The 18,760-nt window shown below is 53.9% G+C and overlaps 8 protein-coding genes across 8 annotated transcripts; 4 read left to right on the top strand and 4 right to left on the bottom strand.

Annotated features, from left to right (window-relative positions):
• Positions 1–410: 410 nt before the first annotated feature.
• Positions 411–2,910, bottom strand: AYL99_07619 (hypothetical protein; the record flags this gene model as incomplete). The annotated part of the gene is made up of 2 exons (XM_018839128.1): positions 411–2,823; positions 2,891–2,910. 2 exons carry the CDS (start codon positions 2,908–2,910, stop codon positions 411–413), a joined length of 2,433 nt encoding a protein of 810 aa, XP_018691896.1.
• A 401-nt stretch (positions 2,911–3,311) lies between these two features.
• On the top strand, positions 3,312–4,266 carry AYL99_07618 (hypothetical protein; the record flags this gene model as incomplete). Its single annotated transcript, XM_018839127.1, has 2 exons — positions 3,312–4,166; positions 4,219–4,266. The coding sequence occupies 2 exons, from the start codon at positions 3,312–3,314 to the stop codon at positions 4,264–4,266; spliced, it is 903 nt and encodes a 300-aa protein (XP_018691895.1).
• Positions 4,267–4,448: 182 nt separating this feature from the next.
• AYL99_07617 (hypothetical protein) lies at positions 4,449–4,907 on the bottom strand (the record flags this gene model as incomplete). Its single annotated transcript, XM_018839126.1, has 3 exons — positions 4,449–4,584; positions 4,636–4,815; positions 4,867–4,907. The coding sequence occupies 3 exons, from the start codon at positions 4,905–4,907 to the stop codon at positions 4,449–4,451; spliced, it is 357 nt and encodes a 118-aa protein (XP_018691894.1).
• A 1,462-nt stretch (positions 4,908–6,369) lies between these two features.
• Positions 6,370–9,421, top strand: AYL99_07616 (aconitate hydratase, mitochondrial; the record flags this gene model as incomplete). Its single annotated transcript, XM_018839125.1, has 8 exons — positions 6,370–6,407; positions 6,520–7,118; positions 7,170–7,218; positions 7,278–7,297; positions 7,691–7,734; positions 7,783–8,104; positions 8,193–8,260; positions 8,315–9,421. 8 exons carry the CDS (start codon positions 6,370–6,372, stop codon positions 9,419–9,421), a joined length of 2,247 nt encoding a protein of 748 aa, XP_018691893.1.
• Positions 9,422–10,486: 1,065 nt separating this feature from the next.
• AYL99_07615 (hypothetical protein) lies at positions 10,487–11,824 on the top strand (the record flags this gene model as incomplete). The annotated part of the gene is made up of 2 exons (XM_018839124.1): positions 10,487–10,570; positions 10,805–11,824. 2 exons carry the CDS (start codon positions 10,487–10,489, stop codon positions 11,822–11,824), a joined length of 1,104 nt encoding a protein of 367 aa, XP_018691892.1.
• Positions 11,825–12,319: 495 nt separating this feature from the next.
• Positions 12,320–13,672, bottom strand: AYL99_07614 (hypothetical protein; the record flags this gene model as incomplete). The annotated part of the gene is made up of 1 exon (XM_018839123.1): positions 12,320–13,672. The coding sequence occupies one exon, from the start codon at positions 13,670–13,672 to the stop codon at positions 12,320–12,322; it is 1,353 nt and encodes a 450-aa protein (XP_018691891.1).
• Positions 13,673–16,160: 2,488 nt separating this feature from the next.
• Positions 16,161–16,796, top strand: AYL99_07613 (hypothetical protein; the record flags this gene model as incomplete). Its single annotated transcript, XM_018839122.1, has 3 exons — positions 16,161–16,271; positions 16,354–16,669; positions 16,729–16,796. The coding sequence occupies 3 exons, from the start codon at positions 16,161–16,163 to the stop codon at positions 16,794–16,796; spliced, it is 495 nt and encodes a 164-aa protein (XP_018691890.1).
• Positions 16,797–16,884: 88 nt separating this feature from the next.
• Positions 16,885–18,334, bottom strand: AYL99_07612 (hypothetical protein; the record flags this gene model as incomplete). The annotated part of the gene is made up of 2 exons (XM_018839121.1): positions 16,885–17,927; positions 17,986–18,334. The coding sequence occupies 2 exons, from the start codon at positions 18,332–18,334 to the stop codon at positions 16,885–16,887; spliced, it is 1,392 nt and encodes a 463-aa protein (XP_018691889.1).
• Between the last annotated feature and the right edge of the window lie 426 nt (positions 18,335–18,760).

Here is an 18,760-nt window from a genome sequence, read left to right as displayed (position 1 = left end):
GCATGTCGATAATTAATTACTATCTTAGGGGACCGAGGACGTGCGACGTCACAGAACCACTCTTTACAGTTGGAAACGGTTAACGGTTTACGGTTTACATTTGTGCCATCCTTCTTCCATGGGCTGCTCTCATTATTGAGGCCTGTTTCTCGAGACAAGATCACCCAGCCGCCCAGATCAATGCCTCTGTCTATTTGGGCACAGATCTACCGCTAGCACCAAGTCTAGAGTACCCCATATACTTTATCCGCTAGGGCCCCGGGCGACTTGATTTGCTCCAACACAGTGCCTGCCGTGATCATGGCATTTCCCTTCACCTCCATCAACAAGGGAAATGGTGCTGCCTGACACGCCCCTATGATCCCACCAACCTGCTCCGCAGTCGCCTGCAACAATTTGCCCATATACCTTTAATGGCTGATATACTGGAAAACAGCACTCACTGCCTCCTCCGACGCCTCCTGTCGAAGCAAGAGGTCTTGGATCTTGCCGAGTGGCCCCTTCTCTCCGGAGTTGACAAAATGATTCCAAGAGCTGGTGTCGCCGTAAAGCATGGCTGGCGCCTTGATTTGTTGAGTGCCGTCCGGCTTGCACCGTTTGCATTTAAACGTGTCATGGGTATCGCTGTTGGTGTCCGGTTTAAATTGGAACAGCTCTCGAAGAGAGTCGAGGGTGAAATGTCGCTCGACATCTTCCGCTGAGTCCACCACCGTCGACGAAAGTGCCTGCTTGTGCGATTGGCGCTGGAAAATCTTTTCTTCGATCGTGCCTGTTCCCATGAACCTGTACACGAAGCAGTCCTTCTTTTGGCCATCTCGCCACACACGGGCAAGAGCCTGCTGGTCTGCGGCCGGATTCCAATCAGGGTCGAACAGAACAAGACGATTCGCCCCAATCAAGTTGATGCCACAGCCACCTGCCTTGCTGCTCAACAAAAACACGAATTCTTCGCCATTGGGATCGTTAAATTTATCCACGAGCTTCTGTCGTTTGTTAACGTTCATGGTGCCGTCCAGTCGAAGACATCCGTAGTTGCGCGCACGACAGAGCTTCTCAAAAACATCCAACGTCTGAGTGTAGTTGCTGATGAGCACAATCTTGTCGTTCGTGTCTTGACGGATTCGAGCAAGCATACGTTCGAGAACAGCAAATTTGCCAGAGTGCCACGATTTGACATCACGATCGCGACCCCGGGCTTCTTTGGGGACATAGTCCTCAGGCCAACACTTCTCGCTTCCGGGAAGATCTTTCTCAAGATCCAAAAGATCGGGGTGGTTGCACAATTTCTTGAGAATTCCGATTGCTTTGAGTGGCTGGCTACCCTTGCCTCTCAATAGACTCTTGATGTCGGGACTTTGGATGAAGTAATTGTAGAGATCCTTCTGGAACGGCGCAAGATTGCAGAACACCACATGTTCATACTTGACGGGCAAGTATTTGGATAGGATGTCGTTTGTTCTTCGGATGATGAATTTCTTGACCAGGGATCCCAGCTCGGCATTGGCTTCTTCACCCTTTTGCTTGTCCGCGTCTGATCCTGCAGCATCGCGGCCGCGCAGAATGGGAAGCTCAAACTTCTTCCGGAAGTCAGCCTTGGTCCCTAGGTAGCCCGGGTTCGCAAAGTCCAGCAAGGCATAATACTCAGTGAGGTCGTTCTGAATGGGTGTCCCTGATAGAATGACCCGTCGGTCGACATTCAATCCGGTCAACGCCATATATGTCTCGCTTTCGGCGTTCTTCAAGCGGTGTCCTTCATCACACAGCATCAACCCGATCTTGACATCTTTGAGCTCTTCGATATTCAACCTCAAAGATTCATACGATACGATCAACACGGGTCTCGCAATGCCTCTGCCGGTGGCCATTGCCCATTGTCTCAGTTGCATCGTGAGCTCTTCTTTCGTTGCCTTCCCATCAATGGCAAAGGGGTGGATGGCGCCCTCGCCGAGCCATTTGACAAGCTCATTTGCCCAGTTTTTGACCAGACTGGCGGGGCATGCAATGACACATTTCTGGATCGTGGACTTGCCGGCCTCTGATGATTGCTTGAGTAATGTCCACATGAGAGTGATACATTGTAGAGTCTTCCCCAAGCCCATTTCATCGGCCATAATACAGCCTTTGGCCTTCTCATCCACAAGTCCTGTGGTACACCTGTACAAAAACTTGACACCCTCTACCTGATGGGGCCGCAGCACTTTGGCCAACCTCGGATCGATGACTACCGGCACTTTGGGTCTCTCGCCTTCGACTTGCTTTTTGATTCCCAGTATTTCGGCCAGACTTTTGTGCATGAGAGGTGTATCGAGCTTCGGCTTCTCTTCGTCTTTCTTGGCTTCCACCTTCTCCTCGGGCTTCTCATCTATGGTTGGGTCGTATAGAACAATTGCGAATTCTCCACTGGGATCATGTAGAGGTTTATTGACAAAACCATTACCTCGCCGCATTCCCAGAGTGGGCGAGGGGCGTGACGGGTCGAAAGCATTCTTGTTGATCAAAGGAACGGAGAATCGAGCCCGAAATGTCGTCTCTTTGTCCTTGACCTTGAACACTGGAAAGCGATCTTTGAGAGCTGCAGAGTCTTCATCGAGTGTAAACCCGCCACTTGTATCTTCGCTCCCGCCGTCCACTTCGGCATAATTGACTTTTCTCCTCTTTCTGGCCGGCTCACCCTTGGACTTGCGGGAGTTGGCTGAGCCGGGACATTTGAAGGGCTTGATAAGACGGTCAAGGGCAGCTGGCGAGTTCGCGCTGAGTCTGCCAGCTTTTGCGGGTGGTATGTTTTCCTTCTCGAGGTGGAGCGAGATCGACTTGGTGCGTATCCTATGGGAAAAGTTAGCACAAACGTGGTTACTGGACAACACATACGTACATGGCTCAAGAGGCGGACTGTTGCAGTGCAATGGACATCGAGGCTTCACTGAGCTGGTCCTGTCGGGCATGTCATGATATCGACAATAATAGTGGCAGTAACAGCAACCCCCAATGACGCCTACACGCGTCGTGAAGCGACGCGTATTCACGTGCTTCATCGGCCATTGATTGGCACCCGCCCAGATAATCTTTGAGCCGAGATCGGTACCTCGCCACAAGGCTCAGCGCACACATTTTGCACGATATAGTCTGCCATCCAAAGCTCTGATCCCCTTAGTTTCACTCCAGATAATGCCTGTGCGTCAAGCATATTTGAGAAGCGTGGTATGTTTACGGGTCACGGTCAACACAACATGATATAATTCAAAGAATCTCGAGAACCCGACACCGACTGACAGGGGGCCTGTGTTTCTCTTCTCCTGTTTCGGCCTAGAAAGATGTCGGCAGACTTCTGGGCCAGCTATATCTCTGGAGCATTGGGGATATTGGTGGGTAATCGCCTTGATGTCCTGAAGGTCGCAGCGCAAGCAGGCACCAGCGGTGTCCTGGCGGACTCGACTCTACAGCCTGAGTCTGATCGACGTCTTCGGAGGGTGACAGGGTTGTTCAGAGGAGCCGCTGCTCCTGTCTTGGGCTATGGTGCATTGAACTCTATACTGTTCATGACCTTCAACCGCTCCTTGAAGCTGATGGACCCAAGCATATTCGACTACACAAAGCTCGCTGGTGTGGACTTGAGCAAGATCTGGGTGGCTGGCGCAATCGGAGGGCTCGCTACCTTTGTCGTCTCTGCGCCATCAGAGCTCATCAAATGCAGGGCCCAACTGATTGTGGATGGACAAGGATCTTCATATGGGGTGTTCAAGGAGATATGGAAGTCTGGTGGGCTTCGAGGGCTCTACTACGGAGGCACAATTACTGCTGTCCGAGATGCCGTGGGATACGGCTGGTATTTTTGGTCGTACGAGCTAACCAAGCGATTGCTACTTTCAAGACAAGCCGATCCTTTCGCTTCTCCTACTGCTACAGAAGTCCTAGTCAGTGGCGGCATTGCTGGAGTCGTCACCTGGGTTTCCATTTATCCCCTAGACATTATCAAGACCCGTCTTCAGACGCAGCCTTCCTCGACCGCAGAGTATCAAAGGCTTCTTCCTGGGGCCAGTGTGGCCGCTCACCAAGCAAAGACTACTCTGACCATCGCCCGGGAAATTTGGCAAACTTCGGGAGTGGGCGGCTTCTATCGTGGGGTTGGCATCTGTAGTTTGCGGGCATTCATCGTGAATGCTGTCCAGGTAGGCCGCCGAGTGTGGAGTCATTGTCCATCACCTGCTAACCTTTCGATAGTGGTATGCATACGAAAGGATCATGATCTTCCTAGGAAACCATCAATGACCGGTCCAAGATGTAGATCATGGAGGCGAAATGTGGTCGGGTCGGCCGAGGTTGCTCCTTTCCAAGAGTCGGGCTTGCACAGTATCGTACATGCGACTGGCATCTGCATGCGTCATTACCATTCGTCCATAAGAGACGACCACTGGGTATTGTATGCGGTATAGATCCGCACGGCACAGATCTCAATGCTCGACATCTTTCATGGCCTCGTTGACTAGATCATCTTCTGAAGGGCGAGAGCGACGGTTATCTGTCCCCAACCCTACAGCCGCATCTGCAATTTTCTGGCTGTGTGCCTCTTCCTTGAGCATTCGAACACTATCCAAACGTCAGATCTCTCTCTCCATGGCGTCGAATCATTGCAATTACCGTCTCTTGTGAATTTTCCCTCTTCTATGCTCGTTCAGGTTGTGGCTGTCTGAGAAATATTTGGCGCATTCGGTGCAATAAAAGGCACCCAGTCCAGGTAGATCCTCGGCGGCCTTGAGGCCTTTGTGTTGAGCAAGATGTCTGGGTGATTTCAGGTCTGCTTTGACTTGATCAAGATCGCTGTAACGGGAGGTTAGCAGGACGACATTTTTCTGCGACGGTTGAACGGACCGGGTGCGACGTTTCGTCTTGATGCGCCTGATACTGCCCATTTCGGTTCACCAGCACGATATCCGCAAGGCTTTCGGCTCGACTCTGTCCCTGGCGAGAATACTAAACATGGACATGCAAGGCTGTTTTTGCAGTGTCTGTGGGCCGCTGATTTTTGGATGGGCCCGGAACAACTTCTGCGGCAAAGAGGCTTGCCCAACACTGTGGGTGCCAAGCCTCCGCCAGCAAAAGCGCGGAATGCCGACTGGGCCGAGGGAGCGGCATCCGCCGGGGCTCCTTTCGGACTGGCTCATCCAACCAATCACTCGGACCCAAATCTTGGAACTGGCATTGGACCTTATGTTGCCTTCTCCTGGGTTCTCCGCACCAGCCCTCTACGAAAGCAGACTTGCCACGGCTTGCCTTGCTCTTCCGGTCACATCAAATGGAGCTGCATGGCCTGTCATCAAAGCAGTCAGCGGCGTTAGGGAGACCTCATTGTGTGCTCTTCATTACAGATCGGACTGTTCTTGCGGCCTAGGAAAGAAAATCCTGGTACCCCGAAAGAGGGGCGATGCGGGCATCTTGTTCGACGAGGTAATTACATCAGCCATGATTGGCTAGGCGACGGGTCTGCAGGCCAGAAGAAAAATTGCAGGCTTGAGGCATTTGCTCGGAGCATGGGGTAGCGGTGGAGCTCCCTTGGCTAGCACCTAGGTCGCAGGAGCTGCGGAATGCTTCAGGCTACTCATTGTTGTGCGGGAAGATCGGTCTGGTGGATGCCATGCTATATATCTAGGGCGAGGGTGTTGTTGGAATGTCGGGAACCTTTTTCAAGAAAAATATCTGCAGTCCATCGATCGTTGCGTAGATGAGGAGGAGAAGTGGTTGCTGCAGCCATTGACGTTTTCCGCAGTTGACGTCGTCCCAGGCTTATCGTGCTTTGGCCTCTTCGCCCGAGGCTGATTGGTGCTGCACCTTGCACACTGCGAGCTTGCGCCAACTCCTCCCATTCATCCACCTCTCCGGCCACACATCACAGCTTCTTCGATTCTTTTCCACCTCTCCACTCTCTCTTAATCCTGTGTCCAGCTCTGCACCGAGCTTGGAGTTCTGCACCGTCTGCTAGAGATCAAGTATTGTCGCCAACATGATGTCCGCGAGGCCTTTAGGCCGCCTGGCCTCCCGCGTGGTAAGTGATCTGCTTGCATCATACCATGGCTTGTTTTGTGATTCCGCAGCTTTCATAGCTGCTGCAAGGATTCAGCTATCACTTTGCTTCTTGGAGTTGTCTACGGCCTGTAGCTGACATGTGTGTCACATCTAGGGAGCCACAGTTGGTTCTGTTAGTCCTCAATCCTCCTCGATTCGGAAGCAACAACAGCTCACTGACAACTCAAACTAGCCCTTGCGGATGTCCAGAATGGGTTATGCTACGGTTTCGGATGATCCGCTCAGCAAAAATAAGTCTTACTTGCTATATCTGCTTTGCTCGACGACCCTAACAGCCGGATACAGGTTGAGATGACGAACTGGGAGAAAGGTCACTACATCAACTACAAGTGAGTCTCCACGCCCACTGATTCCATTGCTGTTTTTGTTGTCGTCTTTTTGGGTGCTCTGAGCCGACCGGCCGCTGGAGGTGGCTGACGGTAACGCTGACACTCATCATAGGAAGATGTCGGAAAACCTAGCGATTGTCCGCAGCAGACTCAACCGCCCTCTCACTTATGCAGAGAAGATTCTGTATTCACACTTGGACGACCCGCACGGGCAAGATATCGAACGTGGAGTCTCCTACCTCAAACTCAGACCCGACCGAGTCGCCTGTCAAGATGCCACCGCACAGATGGCCATCCTGCAATTCATGTCTGCCGGCATGCCCTCCGTCGCTACACCGACTACCGTCCACTGTGACCATCTCATCGAGGCCCAAGTTGGTGGAGATAAAGATTTGGAAAGAGCGAAAGACATCAACAAAGAAGTCTACGATTTCTTGTCCACTGCTTGTGCGAAGTACAACATCGGCTTCTGGCGTCCTGGCTCGGGCATTATCCATCAGATAATTTTGGAGAATTATGCATTTCCTGGTGGTTTGATGATTGGAACCGACTCTCACACTCCCAATGCTGGTGGTCTTGGTATGGCTGCCATTGGTGTCGGTGGAGCGGATGCGGTCGACGTGATGGCCAACCTACCTTGGGAATTGAAGGCACCTAAGGTGATTGGCGTCAAGCTGACTGGTGAAATGTCGGGATGGACTGCTCCAAAGGGTGAGAAAACTGAGCTCAAGTCGTTTGCGTCGTGCTGATCCTGGATATCAGATATCATCCTCAAGGTGGCAGGTATCTTGACAGTCAAAGGTGGTACTGGGTAAGTCTTCACGATATCTGAGCTCTTATTTCACCGAGATGGTCCTGACATACCTATAGGGCAATTGTCGAATATCATGGTGAGTGTACTTTGCGCTGCGGATTTGAGCATCTTGCAAGGCTGTGTACCCCTTTTCCCGGACATTCCTTCCTCTCGCTGCCACGAGGTATCTACCCGACGGAATTCATACGACACGATTCCGACACGGAGTTCACCCCGCGTCCAATGTGGCCGGAGTATTCGACATCGATGAAGTTGCTTCCCTGTCAAAAATAGCCGAAACTCACATGAACAACGGACTACCGTTATGCCCAAAGATCAACAAAACGCCCTACAGCCGATAGCCGCCACCGATTCAACAGGGAACAACCTCCCGTGTACCATATGTTCTTGATTCGCCTTTTCGTTTGATGTTTTCTCCCTCTTTTTGAAAGCAACATACTCTGTGGTACTGTGCTAATGCTTTTTGAAGGTCCGGGTACCAACAACCTTTCCTGCACCGGCATGGGCACCATTGTGAGTCTGAAAGGCTCGTCTTATCTTCTTAATGCTAATTGTGTATAGTGCAATATGGGCGCTGAGATTGGAGCAACCACTTCTCTCTTCCCGTTCAACGACCGCATGTACGATTACCTAGCCGCCACAAAGCGCAAGCACATCGGTGACTTCGCTCGCGCTTACGCCGCTGAGCTTCACGAGGATGAAGGTGCCGAGTACGACCAAATGATTGAAATCAACCTCTCCGAACTCGAGCCTCATATCAACGGTCCATTCACCCCGGATCTGGCCACTCCCATCTCCAAGTTCGCACAGGCGGTCAAGGAAAACAAATGGCCCGAGGAACTGAAAGTCGGACTGATCGGCTCCTGCACGAACTCTTCATATGGTAGGCTCTCTCGTCTTCTGAAAGACTCTTCACCGCGGAGATCTTACTATCCTCTCAAACTTATGTGGACGCTAACTGATGATTGCAGAGGACATGAGCCGCGCTGCATCAATTGCTCAGGATGCTATGGACCATGGCATCAAAGCCAAATCTCTGGTACCTTTCCCATTGTTTTCATTGACAACGATAGCGTTTGCTAACATAATCAAGTTCACCGTCACCCCCGGTTCCGAGCAGATTCGCGCCACCATCGAGAGAGATGGTCAGTTGAAGACTCTTGAGGAATTTGGCGGCGTCATTCTCGCAAATGCCTGCGGCCCGTGCATTGGTCAATGGGATCGAAGGGACGTCAAGAAAGGCGAACCCAACTCGATCATCTCCTCATACAACCGAAACTTCACTGGCCGCAACGATGCCAACCCTGCCACTCACTCCTTCGTCACGTCTCCAGATTTGGTCGTGGCCATGACCATTGCGGGAAATCTCAACTTCAACCCTCTCACCGACACCTTGAAGGACAAGGATGGAAACGACTTCAAGCTCAAGCCACCCACCGGTGAAGGCCTGCCTCGCAACGGCTACGACCCGGGCCGTGACACATACCAAGCCCCACCTGAGGAGCGGAGCCAGGTCGATGTGAAGGTGTCTCCGACGTCTGACCGTCTTCAAATCTTGCAACCTTTCGAGCCCTGGGACGGCAAGGACTTCATCGACCTTCCCATTCTGATCAAGACCAAGGGCAAGACCACCACCGATCACATCTCCATGGCTGGGCCCTGGCTCAAGTACCGTGGTCACCTCGACAACATCTCGAACAACATGCTGATCGGTGCCATCAACGCTGCGAACGGCGAAGCTAACAAGGTCAAGAACTTCAAGACAGGTGAATGGGATGCGGTTCCTGCCACTGCTCGCCAGTACAAGAAGGAAGGAATCAAGTGGGTGGTGATCGGAGATTGGAATTATGGAGAAGGCTCCTCTCGAGAGCATGCTGCCCTTGAACCCCGCCACCTTGGAGGTATCGCCATCATCACGCGAAGCTTCGCCCGTATCCACGAAACCAACTTGAAGAAGCAAGGGATGCTGCCCTTGACGTTTGCCAATCCCGAGGACTACGACAAAATCAACCCTGATGATAAGGTCGACTTGTTGATCACCGACTTGGCCCCCGGCAAGCCTGTGACCATGAGAGTACACCCCAAGGATGGCAAGGCTTGGGACTGCGAGTTGCAGCACACCTTCAATGCGGGTCAGATTGAATGGTTCAAGAACGGTAGCGCCCTGAACACCATGGCCAAGATGCACGGTTCCCGCTAAACCAAAAAAAGTGGGGGGGATGGATTGAGGTCGTCTCGGGTCAAGACGCAACTATTGTACAGATGCGAATCGAATGCCGATGCAGTCGGCACAGACAAGGGGGAGGGTTCAAGAAAACCCCTAAGATAATGCGAGACTGGGGACGGATTTGTGAGGAAGTAGGGTTGAGATATGGAACTGTGTTGTGTCTCTCAAGAGAAGCAATGGCGGCAGATTGGAGGAGCATGATGTTATGTACTTTTTTCGTAGCGGAAATACCAGTGCACAGCAGTTTTTCAAAAGTCACAAGAATCATTCATTCTATTGCTCGTCTAACTGCAGCAATGGGCAGCCAGCAGCCCCCGGGTACATGACATGATGTCTTGTTATGATGTGCTCTCTGCATAGCTGAATGCATCGTTGCCATCCGTGTGAACCTCGGCATATGGGAAACAGCCGATTGACGACTCAGTCGCGCGGACAGGGATGATGGCGATATTATGTGCGCTGTACCTTCTGTCACACTGGCTTTGGCCATTGAATATAAGAATGTAAATCCCCGTGTGCACTCTCTCTCTCGGTTCTTAGCTAGTCCACCTCTCTGAGACTCACGATCTCGGTCTTTGCCGTTCTGTGTGCGCGTGCACGAATGAAAGAGACGGGCATCGCTCGGTGTGGGATGGCGTGAACCACATCATATTACTCCGTATATTCCCCAGAAATAGACACTCACTGGTCACCATTACTTTGTGATTATTCCCTCCTAGCACTTCGCCCTAAACAGTCCAGCCAGCCATCGATCGCTCTTCTCGGCAATCTCCAGTCTCATTAATTACAATCTACAATCGACTGTGGTTGACTGCTCTCTACCGAACAGAAAACGCCAAATTCTCAAACCCCTCGAAAGTCTCTCCCACCCCCCTCCCAACAAAAAGCAGGTATTAGTTAGTTAGGTATATGCGCAGACTGCCTACCACCACCAGGTTGAGACTCTTGCAGCAGCAGCACAACAACAGCACCATCAATCCTACCACCACCACCACCACCACCACCATCACCACCTTTCAACGAGGCTCCAGACGCGTCATGGCACAGAGTCTACCGCACCTCCCGGACTGGGAGCAGCTCAGCACGAACGTCGTGCGCATCTTGGGCGGGAATCCTAGCAAGGTAAGTCGATGCACTCGCGGGAGCTAGTTTGCTTCATGTCATAGTCCTATTATGTTCATGGAGTTGTTGTTTTTTTCTATGTTTCTCCATTTCATCCCACTTTCTCGAGTGAGGCTGGCCAAAGGAAGCTACCGAGAAGGAGAAGGAGAAGAAAAACTTGTCTGCGATATACATCCAACCCCCAACCCCCCTTCGCCGATGGCCATGCTGACCCTCCCGTCCGTGGCACAACAGTTCACGCTTCAAGGCACCAATACGTATCTGCTCGGCACGGGCCCGCGGCGCATTCTGATCGACACGGGGGCGGGCGAGAAGAAATGGATCGACACGTTACGCACCGTGTTGACCGCCTCGTCGCCAGCAGGCGGCAAACCCCTCTCCGTGTCCACCTGCATCCTGACGCACTGGCACCACGACCACCTCGGCGGGGTGCGGGACCTGGAAAAGCTCTGCGAGGGCGAGGTCACGGTGTACAAGAACCAGCCGACGTGGAACCCGGACGGCCTGATCGACCCGGAGCGCGTGCACGACATCGAGGACGGCCAGACCTTCTCGATCCCCGTGTCAGGGGCGGAGGAGGGGGACGCCACTCCCTTTGAGATCCAGGCCATCCACACCCCCGGCCACGCCAAGGACCACATGGTGTTCCAGATCACGTCGTCGCCCGACCCGAGCGAGGTGGGCGCGCTTTTCACGGCCGACAACGTGCTGGGCCACGGCACGGCCGTGTTTGAGAACCTGCACCAGTACCTGCAGAGCCTGGACCTGATGAAGCGGCGGGTGGTGGACGCGGTGGCCGCGCAACAGCAACAAGGACGCGGTGGCTCCAGCGGCAGCAAGAGAGCCTACCCGGGCCACGGGGCGGTGATCGGCGACGCGGTGGCCAAGATCGACGAGTACATCGCGCACCGACGCATGCGGGAGGAGGAGGCGCTGAACGTGCTGCGGTACGGCACGACGACGGCGCCGAACAGCGCGGAGCCCGTGGTGCACGACAGCATCACGCGGGTGGGCGACAGTGGCGACGAAGGCGACGAGGAGGAGGACCACGTGGTCGGCGGCGGCGAGAAGGTCCCCGGCAAAGAATGGGAGAGCCTCGAGATGGTCAAGGTCATCTACCGCCACTACCCGGAGAACCTGTGGCAGCCGGCCGAGAGCGGGCTGCTGATGGTGCTGGACAAGCTGCGCCGCGACGGCAAGGTCGTCCGCACGCCGGCGGGCCGGTGGCGCGTCAGTGAGAAGGCGACTCTCTGAGATGAGATGAGATGAGATGAGATGAGCTGGTGATCCCCCATGAGAGTACAGCCTCTTCTTTACCGGCTGGCACTTACCTCTTCACCCTGGGCTGGTTGGTTGGTTAAAAGAGAATATATATATATGTATTTGAGCAAGGGTGTAGAGGTGGAGATGTAAGCTCCAGCAGCGTAGCAGCAGCAAGACTAGTTGAATGACGACCGATGATTGATTGATTGATGAAAGAAGCCACCAACCAGCTCCGCATGGACTGGACGTGGGAGGAGAAAGGAGGAACAACAGTTGTAGAAAGAGGAGGTTCAACTCTCAATCTCACTCACTAGATCTAATTTGATGCTTTTTTGGGGGTTGGATGGATCAAATACATACATACATACATATCACATGCCTCTTTTCTGGTCTTTTTCCTGTTCTGCCGCAGAGGGGAACATAATCATACCTACCACCTCGTCCGGTCTCGTCCGGTCTGGCTGGCTTGATCGAGTCCCATCCAGTCTATAATATCAATCCTTTCTTCTCCAGAAATTCCATCAGCCCCTTGCCCACGCCCTCGGGACTCGGTTTGGCCGCACACACATCCGGGTCGAACCCGTACTTGCTCCGCAGGTGGTCGCGTGTCGTGGGACCGATGGTCACGATCACGTACCGCGGCGGCTGCGTCTGCGAGGGAGCGGCGGCGGCATCGACATCATGGCCCTCGACGTTCTCCGCCCACCTCGTCTTCGCGCGTTCCGTCAATGCGTGACCTTGGTCGATGTAGTCGAGCGATCGCAGCATCGATTCGCAGCCCTGGGGACTGAACACCACGACGACGACCACTTTCGCCCCGTGTTCCCGGGACGAGGCGATTCTGCGTCGAAAGTCGTCTTGGAACGACTCCATCACCACCGTGGTGTACACCTCGACCTCGTCCACCTGGATCCTCTCCCCGGGCGCCAACTTACCTTCCTTGTCCGTCAAGGTCTTGGGTATGATGTCTCGCCTCTGCTCGCCAACGAGAAACAGTAACGGCTTCTTTTGTAGTCTCACGTCGTCTTTGTCTACCCTTTCCCCCCGCGCCGGTCCCATGACCGGCGTGAAGGGCAGTCTCGGCGCGTCGTAAAAGGTGTAGAGGCGCCGCGAGTGCAGGGCGTTGTAGTGCCAGAGGATATACTGTGCCAGTGTGTCCCCGTTGCCCGTGTGTTCGCCCAGCACGGAGGGGCGTAGGCGGGAGAATGGTGACTGCTTTGATGCTGACGATTCGGTGACCAGGGTGTTCAATGCCCGCGAAGTGGCGGGCCCGACGGTGTAGAGGGGGAAGGCAAAGTCATCGTCGAAGAGGTTCCCCGAAGGGTTTCCGCCGTCATGGTCTATGGCGGTGGTCTTGTCAAGGGTCAACACATCCACATCTCCAGAGGGGCAATTCTTTCGTTCCCCCCCGTACGCAGGAGCCGGTGTTGGAGGGAACACACCGTACCGATGGCCCGCATCCGGATTTGAAGCACTCACGGATCCATGTTCTTCGACCCTGGCCCCCTGTTGCTGCTCAACTCGCTTGACCACGTCGGCCCAGGCCTCGACCGCCCGCTGGCTCGTGAAGATCATGCCACCGTATTGCTCGCTCAGCCTCCCCCTCTTCAGCAGGTCCTCCAGCCTAGCCAAGTTCTCGGTGTTTGCGCGGTGATCCAGAACAGGAACGAATTCGGGCAGCAAGACGGTCGAAACGGCACTATCCGCGTGCTTGGTGCTGCCACTGCCACTGCCACTGCCACCGGTGCCGGAGGATGGGGCCAAGTATTCCTCATAGGCGTCATGTGGTTGAGACCGCGTCTTGAGGAGGAGCACGGGGACGGTCTGTGAGGCGTTCATGGTGGTCGTGGGGGAGGCTGAGTCGGAAGACAAGCACGCCGAGCTCTTTCTCTCTGTGTTTTCGCTGTCCCTCTCTCTCTGAGACGCACTGACGCAGTGGGGGGAAGGGAGGTGAGGAGGGGTTTATTCACACAGGCCGGAGAGAGTGAGGCGAGGATGGAGACGGACCCGGAGACATAAGACAAGCCATGGTGGAAGGGGGATCCTGGCCAAAAGAGAGCAGTCATCAATTATTACTCAGTAATAGTGAATGGCGTCAATGTAAAACGGCTGCGGTGCCAGCAGCAACACATTTTTCCCTAGAGGTGGGGGGAGAGACGCTGACTCGGAAGGACGGTCCAGTAGATCCCCAAGTTTTAAGCTGCTAATAAAGGCGAAACACCTCCTCCTCGCCTGAAGCATTTCTGCAAGTATCAACCCACTTCCTCCACATGTAGTGGCTGGATGGAGCCTCGCGAGTCTATCTCAATTACCGTATCGTGCTAAACTAGAATCATGCTGGTGGACAGGATGCTTCTCGCTTCTCCTCTTCCAAAAGACGACGATCAAACGTCTACTCGACCTGACCCGTTTCCGCGCTGAGACCAGCCCAAGGGCTTCCTTACCCATCCCATTACTTGCTTGGTACACACGAAGCAGCCTGTCTCACTTCCTCAATGTTTGTTCTCTGGCCAGGTCAATTTTTATTATTGCTGCTGATTCAACAACTGTGCTAAGCTCTCGCAACACAAATTCCTGCCGGTCTAGCCCGTTCCCATCCCGTGAGCCTCGTGCGGGAACATGACCAGCTCTGTACGAGTCATGGCAGACACGTTATCAGACTGCAGGCAGCCTTGCGGTTCCGCCAGTTCTCCGATCAGTTATGGCTTCAGGAATGGCAAACAGATGTATCTCCCATGGGTCAATCGAGACGGGCACACCACCAGTGACCGGATTCGTCGTGCTGCAGGCATGTCAACGAAGAAAGCAGAAGGGTTAGTGACGTTGTCGTTGACTCCCAGGCATAAAATTCTTTTATTGGTGGGACAGGCTCAGAGGAAACCGACGGCTCATTGGTCCTGACCAACGTCCCAAACCTCGTACAGCCGGTTGACATTGACAGGTCGCACGACAGCCAGCAGCAGGTAGGTAGGCTGCCTTTCCACAGTGGGGCACGGTGATGGAACAATTCTTTTGAACAGTCTTTTCCCACTTCGGCAGAGCTTCAAGTAGTACATCCGAACGGGTAGACCAGTAGGAGACAACGGGAAATGTTTCCAGACAAAGTTTGCGAGCCACAGGGGTTGTCAATCGGGGCACGGATCGATCTAGGGGTCAGGTGATGGTCAACTGGGAAAGAAAATGGCGGTGGAAGAGGAGTTGAGGAGTTGGCCAAACGTCCCATGGGCGACCCTGATATCACCAGGGAAGAAAGCTGCCGTCATCCGGTCATGTATCTTGATCGCTACTCCGGAAGAGGGGCCCAGAAGCATCGATCTCGTCTTTTGTTTGTCTCGTCATGCATGTCTTAATTTAGTCTCCGAGGTAGCAAACATGCTGCGTATTGGATCAACACCCATTCTGTCCAATGTCCAAACAGCCTGGAAAAGAAGTCCTTCGCAAACCTTGGTTCAAGGTTTGATCGATGACCTGAGGCCGAGTGGGCTGTGACACGGCAGCTGTCATATTGGCCTTGAGAGAGGTCGGCCAACCAGGTGCGAGTGACAGTCACTACCGATGGAGGCGTTGGACCCCAGCCGTGGTCGGAAGTATATCGACCAACAACCCACGTACCTGGTGAGCCAACGCATGAAACCGGACAGGACGTGGTGCCCTGGGTGTTTGCTGCAGCCCGGCGTTTCAAAGGGCCTGTCTGACGGGTCCTATCATGGTGGCCAGGTTGCTGGGAATTGAAATTTTGGTACATGCACTTAGGACAATCAGGATTCCCAACAGGCCTGGAACACTCATGCCACCCCCCCTGCAACAAGGCGACGCATGGGGAAATATGCGGCATGACGGACGTCGTCCGGTTTGGCGTTGCCAGAGTTCCACACAATAACCAGCCACGAGGAGCCCTTGCTCAGAGGCGGCAGCACGCATACATGTCAAACTGGCTAACCACCCTTTTGCTGTGTGTGCAATGGGCACGGCCCATATTTGACTTCAGGCTTGACGAAGCCGTCGCGGGACGAATCCATCAGCCTTTTCCTGACGCGACGGAAGGTCCGAATTTGAAAATCATCTTGGCCAGATGCCCAACCTGAAAAAGGGCCCCAGCTTAATGGATTGCTGAATTGAACCGGAGGTGGGGATCAAGCCGCTGTTTGCTCTCTGCTCGCGCCTGAACTTTGGCCTCTCAGCTGCGGGAGTATATATGATGCACTCAAGCAACTTCACGCCCGTTCACGTCTGTGACACTCGCTCGCTGTGCTCACAGACTCGCTCGTACCATCTTGCACATATATTTCGGGCTTCCTTTTACCACCTCTTTTCCCTCACCACCAGAATGCCTCAGAGACAACCGGTAGGACCGAGGGCCCCCAAGGATGACTTCATGCGGGCTCTGGGCCTCAGCACCACTGATCCACGCCACGAGGGATACTACCGGGCTATGAGAGTATGTTCGCGAAACGGGGGCGTGGCGAAAAGAGTCCATACGCCTCGCATCAAGGGGCTGGCTGGCTGACCAGGGCGACCAGGACGAAGCCATTTCCGTGTATAGCAAACTGAACTCGGATCGGACAAGTCTGATAGACGAGAAACGAAACGACTCAACTACAACGCCTCCCTTCTTTTGGCACCACATACGCCCCGACCGTCGCCGGCAAGCAATCATCGACACCTGGCAACAAGCGAAACCCGGCACGATTCAACGAACGCTCTTCGATCAAGGCGCAACAACCGGCGAGCACGCTCCAAATTGGGTGACGCTGTGGCTGCTGTACAGTGTCTTTCGCTCGCGGGATATTCGCAACAACCGCAATCGTCGAGCTGGGGAAGGAGGTAGCGTTGGAGGTAAGGACGATCCTGCTCCCATGGGTGGACTTCATGCTGAGTCGTAGTGCACGGTACAGGTCAGAGCCCAGGCTCCAACGATTCGCAAATATTCGACCCGGCCCGAGACAAATATGTGCGCCGCTGACGAGGACGGGGTGGCGGGAAGACCTTGTAATTTTGTATGACTCCTTGTTTGATTCCATGGCAGGCTGCTGGGCAGATATTAATGGCGTTTAATCGTCGTCGTCTTCATCATCGTCGTTCTTCTTCGACTTGCTCTTGACCCCGTTTTTGCGCTCTTCTCTCAATGCCTTGACGACAGCTTCGTCGTGCTCGTCCTTGGTTTCGTCCCACTCCACGTCATATTCAGAAGCCACCGCTTTGATCTCCCTCCTGAGAGCGTTGCCCTCTTCGATCAGCGCCTCCCACTTTTGCGGGTCGAACCCCTTGAGCTCATACAAACGGCTCTGACGTCGACTGATCGTGAGGTTCATTGCCGAACGATAGGACACCTCGCGATTATGGTACAGAAACCACATGTAACCGCCGATGATACTCCCCATGCCGACGAGATAGGTCACAGGCTCCATCACATCCCATCCGAGGTCGGTTTCGAACGTCAAACGGTAGACCAAGTACCAATATCCTATCAAAATCCCACAACCGCCGAGGGCGATCCTCTGTCCGCTTTTGTGGGCGGCCACGTCACATTCGTGCTTGATAGCAGCCAGGTCCGCAATCCTCCTTGAGATTCTGCGAAGTCGTTGTCGCAGATAGAAGGTCCTGTCATTGAAAGACGGCACTGCCACTTTAATTGTTCTCGGGTTACCTTCGATCTCGACTTCAAATTCTTTCGCTCTGGCTGCGTCCCTGATGAAATCCCCGATCTCTGTCGAGGCACTCCATCTGACAAACTCGCCCGAGTCCTCACCCTTCCCTTCTCTGCCAGCCCCGCTGTAGCTCTGAACACCACCATCCCCGAGGGAACCCTTGCCTTGATCCTGTTCTTGCTCGTCCGACGTCTTGTTTTTGGGCATGATCTCATCACCTTCAGCCTCCATAGCACGGAAGGATACCGACGGTAAACGATCGTCCCCCTGTTCGGTTTTCACTCTGGGCAATTCCGCCTGGATCAACCTTTCGAGATAAGACAGCGGTTGTTGCGGGTGGACAAGGAGAGCAAGGGGCGCAACATTTTTTCGGTCGTCATTTTGATCGGATGTAGTCAACGGCAGGACAAGCTTCAGCAGTCGTGAAGGTGTGGTGAGTAGCTTCCCTGTGAACTAGTTTAGTGAGAGCACATGCGTGGACAGGGACCGCAGAGTACCTCGTACCTTTGGTCATGGCCCCTGCAGAGCGTTGCCTTCGCACAGGAGGCTCTTCCGCCCCTTCACGATGCCATGGTGCACGTTGTTGTTGCTTCTCTCCATCGTTGGCCAGAGCATTGTCGAACTCTGACAGGGCATCATCGACTCCCTGCTGATTGAGATCTTTGGCCTTCTGCTCGTGGGAAACGTTTCTGCAGCCGTACGGAGTGAAGGTCGACGTGCCCAAGGCCGGCAATGGACGGCAGCGGATATAGTGGCCTCGATTAAGAGCAGAGGGTCGAATAATGGGCGCGTGATGGGCATGGGTCAATGGTCTAACCGACCCGAGTCGCCCAAGAGTGAACATGACCCGCATTATCAGCTGCCTCTCTTGAAGGCTATAGGGCGTGTATTCTTTGGAGCAACGTCGACATGGTGATGGACCTCTATGGTACTCTCTAACTGTCTTGTATAGACTGCAACGCGTGAGATGTTTTTGTGAGAGAGAAATAGCATCTTCACGATTCCAAGGATTGTAGCTTGTTGATCGACCAGGGAAAACAGCAGCCGACGTCATGGCCCTTGTGAAGCTTCCGGGGCGGGCGTCAGCCACCGTGGCCACAGCCGGAACAGTTCTGGCCCAATCACCCGCCAGGGCTAGTGCGCTGCCCGGGCCACCAGCTTTAAGAGTCACCATTCTTGGGGATGGCTATTAAGATCTATTAATGACTCGGTACAAGCACTCATATTCCGTACCTACACTTTGGGTAGAGAAGCCTCCTGACTTGTATACGACATTGCT

This window comes from Fonsecaea erecta (assembly GCF_001651985.1).
Source record: "Fonsecaea erecta strain CBS 125763 chromosome Unknown Scaff6, whole genome shotgun sequence".
NCBI lineage: Eukaryota > Fungi > Ascomycota > Eurotiomycetes > Chaetothyriales > Herpotrichiellaceae > Fonsecaea > Fonsecaea erecta.
Note: the sequence above shows the minus strand (reverse complement) of the source record. Positions and strands in the feature narration are given on the sequence as shown.